Below are 4,730 nucleotides of genomic sequence, written 5' to 3' on the forward strand. Positions count from 1 at the left end.
TGGATTTCCCGCCTGGTTTCCCCGGAGCGCCTTGGAGCAGCCGGGGCCAGGCAGGGCCGAGCCTTAGACAGGCCGGGGTGAGCCCACTGCAGACGCCCCTGCCCAGGCTGGGTTTGAACCCTGATCCTGAGATCAGCCGGGATTACAAGCGTGACCACCAGCACTGGGCCACGAGCAGCCGCTTTGGTGGGGCTGTGTTGCCCGTCCTCCTGCCCACTGCCCGCGGGTGGAGTGCCGACGTCCCGTGGTGGCCGCTCGCTTGACCGTCTAGAAACTTCCACGGCCTTTCAAGGAGGCTGTGTTTGCCCCCGCGCTGGGTGGGCCTCGTGTCTAGTCATTCCCCATCTGCAGCGCCCTCGCGGGCGCCCGGTCTCCCGGCTGCTCCTCTGGACGGTGTGGGCGCACCGGTGGGGGGGGCTGGGGGGGAGCCGGGGCGGAGATTTCTGGAAGGCCTCGCTCCTGTCGATCAGCCTGGCGCTGGGCGTTTGCTGTGTGTCCAGAACTGATCGTGCGTTGCTCTCTCTGCTTTCCTTGTACTCCCAGAATTCCTTTCTCACGGAAGGTGGGAGCGTGGGGGTGGGGTGGGGCGAGGGGGGTCCTTTGGAGACGGTGAGTCGTGAGTTTGGGGCTTCTGTTGGGGGGGAGGATTAACCCTCAGCCCACATGCTGCGCTTTCCTAGAGCCCGGGGCTGGACCCAGACCATTGGGTCTCTCTCTGTCTCTCTCTCCCTTTCTCTCTCTCTCTCATTTTTCTGTCTCTCCCTCAGATATCGGCCCAGTCACGCTCACGGCGGACCCAGCGGTGTTTCAGAGAGAGCTGAGGGATCTCTACGTGCAGGTGGGCCCCGCCCCAGTGTCTACCCTCCTCTTAGGTCTTGATGTTCCCCCACCCAGAGACCAAGTTGATGTTCCCGCTCTCAGTCCCCTGTCCCCCCCCCACACACACACACTGGGGCACCAGGAACCTGGAGCCCCAGCCTGGCCCATAGACAGTGCTTGTGATTGAGCAAGGGGCTGAAGGGCAGGTGATGGACCCTGGATGAAGTCATATGTGGTGTCAGGGAAAGGGGGGAACCGCGGGGTTCAGGGCCTCCAAAGCCAGGCCAGAGCCCGGCTCACCTGGTCACAGCCCAGCTGGACTCCTCCATGACCTCCAACCCCACGGTCCAGCGCGGAGATGGCCGGCTGCCCAGGGACGGGGACCCCGGGGACGGGATGGGGAGTCAGGAAGGAAACAACTCTCGGAGGTGGAGGGTGTGAATCCTGCCCCAGGAGAACAAACCTGAGTTAGGTGATAACCACAGGGTGCCCGCCCAGTGTGCCCTGGGCAGGGGGGGCTGGGGAGGTGAGCGCCCCCACCCTGCCCCGCCCCGGGACCTTTAGCTCCTCAGCCTCACTCCTCCCAGGCCATCCCCCCACCCCCTGGCTGGAGCGAGAGGCCGGCTGGCTCGGGGCTCCCAGGCCTGTCTCTGTAGCTCCTGACACCTGTCTGCCCTGCAGGGAGGGGGCGACTGTCCTGAGATGAGCGTGGGCGCCATCAAGGCCGCCGTGGAGGTGTCCAACCCCCGCTCCTTCATCTATGTGTTTTCCGACGCCCGGGCCAAGGACTACCACAAGAAGGACGGGCTGCTGCACCTCCTCCAGAGGAAGCAATCGCAGGTGCGCGGGCAGCCATGCTGGGTCCCCAGGACACAGTGGGGGGGGTTCTCCCTCCCACCCAGCAGCCCTGACTCCAGGCCTCAGAGGCAGGGGCCGGCCTTCCGCTCCCAGACAGCCTGGACTCACTTGTCTACAGCGCCCAGGATTCCCCAAAATTCTTCAAATTGCACCCCCTTCCCCACAGGCCCTTCCTAAACAAGTCAGCTTTTCTTGTTTGGGGTTTTTTTTAACTGTTTTTTTTTTGTCTTTTCTTTTTTGGTACTGGGGATCGAACCCAGGACATTGCACTTGCTAGGCAAGCGCTTTGCCACTGAGCTACATCCCAGCCCACAAGTCAGCTTTCCTTTTCTCCAGCACTGGGTCTTAAACTCAGGGCTTGGGCGCTGTCCTTGAGGTGTTTTTTTTCTCTCTCTCAAAGCTGGTACTCTATTACTTGAGCCACAGGTCTACTTCTAGCTTTTTGCTGGCTAATTGGAGATCAGAGTCTGCCCAGGCTGGCTTTGAAGCTCAGTCTTCAGACCTCAGCCTCCAGTAGCGAGGATGACATACATGAGCCTCCAGCATCCAGCTCTGCCCTTCTGTACTGTAGATCTCAACCCGTTTATTGAGCACCTGCTGCTCCCCGGGCCCTGCACATGGGCACCCGTGGGCTGATGCTCAGGAGAGGCCTCTGGTCACCCCACAGCGGTGGGTGATCGGTCGACCAGGGTCTCCCCGGGCCTCCTGATCCTGGCAGGCGCTCTGCCGTGGGCTGGCAGTGAGCCAGGCTGCGCTCTGCAGGTGGTTTTCGTGCTGACCGGAGACTGTGGTGACCGCTCCCATCCCGGCTACCTGGCGTTCGAGGAGATCGCCTCCACCAGCTCCGGGCAGGTGTTCCATCTGGACAAGCAGCAGGTGACGGAGGTAAGCCCCGGGGACAGGGCCTGTCCCAAGCCCGCCTTCCCCAGCCCTGCCCAGCGCCCCCCCCCACAGGCTGTTATGACAACATGACATCACCCCACTAGCTCTTGCATTGTCCAAGGCAGGTTCTTTGGGTCCTAGAAAATGTGTGTGTGTGTGTGTGTGTGTGTGTGTGTGTGTGTGTGTGTGTGTGTACATACTAGCACTGGGGCTTGATCTCAGGTCCTCATGTTTTCATTCTGCTCACAGCTGGTGCTCTACCTCTTGAGCCACAGCTCCACATGGGGCTTTTTGGTGGTTTAACAGGAGATCAGAGTCTCCGGTCTGAGGATCTTCAGGTCTCAGCCTTCTCAGTAGCTGGGATTACAGGTGTGAGCCAAGGGTGCCTGGCTGTAAATATTTTGTTGGTGATGGGGTTGAGGGTTGTCAGCGTACTGGGCCTGGGACCCTGAGCTGGGCCAGGCGGGACGGAGCTGCGATGGTCAGACAGAAGTGTGGGTGTGGGTTCGCTTGGGATCGTCCCCAGAGTCAGGGGTGGGCGGGAGGCTGGCAGGGGAAGCAGCAGAGTCTGCAGACCCCGGCTGTACGGCTGTATGTGGACCTTGGCTGGGAAGGGCTCACTTGTCTCTGGCCTGAGGTGACACTGGCTGGGTTCACTTAGCATTCAGCACTCTGCCTCCTGCCTTGTCCCTGAGCTGGGTGCTGGCCCGGCCTTCCAGGTTCCCTCCAGGCTCAGGGCCTGCCTTCCCTGCAGCCCTCCTCTTTCTCCCTAGCCACACAGGGAACCTTCCAGGCCGCACACTGGCAAAACCGTTCTTGTGGTATAAACTCCAGCCTTGGCAGGACTCCAGGGTCGTCGGCCCATGGTGGGAGTCAGGTTCCGTGAGCCTATATGAGCAAATCCCACCTGCGTACCCTCCCCTGCTCCTCCTACCCCAGGCCCTTTGCACATGCTGCTAGTTCCTCCAGCTCCTCCTCTCCTGGCTTCTCCTCATCCCTCAGTCTTCACTGAAATCCACCCTCTGTTTCCTGTCACCATCAAATCCTCTTTCACACCCACCCAAGCTTCCTGGGTTGGGTTGTGTAATTGTCATTTTATGCTCCTGTGAGTATTTCACGTTACCAGGCTGTGTGCGGGCTCCCTGAGGCTGGGCCGTGTGGGCCCTTGTTTGCCGAATCTGTCTAAGCCACGGGCATGTAGCAGGTGCCGAGGAAACAGCTGTGCAGGGGGCGGGGGGTGTTGGTGTGGACAGCGTGGTCCCTGGCGGCTGCGGCCCTGGGAGGGGAGGCGGGAGCAGGGGCCAGCCCGCGTCCTGTGCTGTGTGCGCATGAGCTGGAGGGACGGTCTCGGGCCGTGTTTAGATTAGCGTGCCTTAACTCCCCGATGACAGATGGCGTTTGTGCTTCTCTACAGCGCGGCAGGCTTTGTTTGCTGGCGCTGAGCCCCAAGCCAGCGCGGAGGCCTGGCAGAGGGGAGGACAGCTCAGCCTCCGCTTCTGGAGCCAGGGCCTGGGAGCTGGGTCCCTTGTAGCAGCTGAGAGCCAGCGAGGCCGGGCCGGGCTGCTGCGGTCCAGCCCCAGCCCCTGCGGACGGCAGGCGGTGGCACACGGCAGGTCCTCGCGTGTCCGTCCCACCGCCGCCGGCTCCTTCCTTTCCTAGGCATAGAACCTAGCTTCATGCCTTGGCCCTGGCCCCTTCCAGATGTTTCCAGACACTCTATAAGCCTGGGAAAGAGGCGAGGGCAGCTGTGGTCATCCTCCAGCGGAGACAGCGGAGCCTAGCCTGGGAGAAGGCCTCTCCAGAAGTTTCTGAAGCCCCCAAACTGTGTGGGTAGAACCAGCCCGTGGCTGTGGCCAGCGGCTGGGGCATGCTAAGATGCCGCTCACCCAGCTGCAGCTGGGTGTGGAGGTGTGCACGTGTGATATGTGAGTGTGCATGTGTGTGCAGTGTGCACAGTGTGTGTGCTTGTGTGGTATGTGTGCAGTGTGTGTGCATATGGTATGTGCGCAATGTGTGTGCTTGTGTGGTGTGTATGCGCAGTGTGTGTGTGCAGTGTGTGTGCTTGTGTGGTGTGTGTGCAGTGTGCGTACAGTGTATGTGCTTGTGTGGTGTGTGTGCAGTGTGTATGCGCAGTGTGTGTGCTTGTGTGGTGTGTGTGTGCAGTGTGTGTG

The 4,730-nt window shown here is 61.2% G+C and overlaps 1 protein-coding gene across 1 annotated transcript in view; it reads left to right on the forward strand.

The window, feature by feature from the left end:
* The window catches only part of Hmcn2 (hemicentin 2), a 131,659-nt gene that overhangs the window by 367 nt on the left and 126,562 nt on the right, over positions 1-4,730 (forward strand). The window contains exons 2-4 of the mRNA XM_013021284.1: positions 768-838; positions 1,501-1,659; positions 2,440-2,562. Of these exons, the coding sequence (XP_012876738.1) occupies positions 768-838; positions 1,501-1,659; positions 2,440-2,562 (353 nt within the window). The remainder of the gene's footprint in view (positions 1-767; positions 839-1,500; positions 1,660-2,439; positions 2,563-4,730) is intronic.

Source organism: Dipodomys ordii, unplaced genomic scaffold, assembly GCF_000151885.1.
Source record: "Dipodomys ordii isolate 6190 unplaced genomic scaffold, Dord_2.0 Scaffold55, whole genome shotgun sequence".
NCBI lineage: Eukaryota > Metazoa > Chordata > Mammalia > Rodentia > Heteromyidae > Dipodomys > Dipodomys ordii.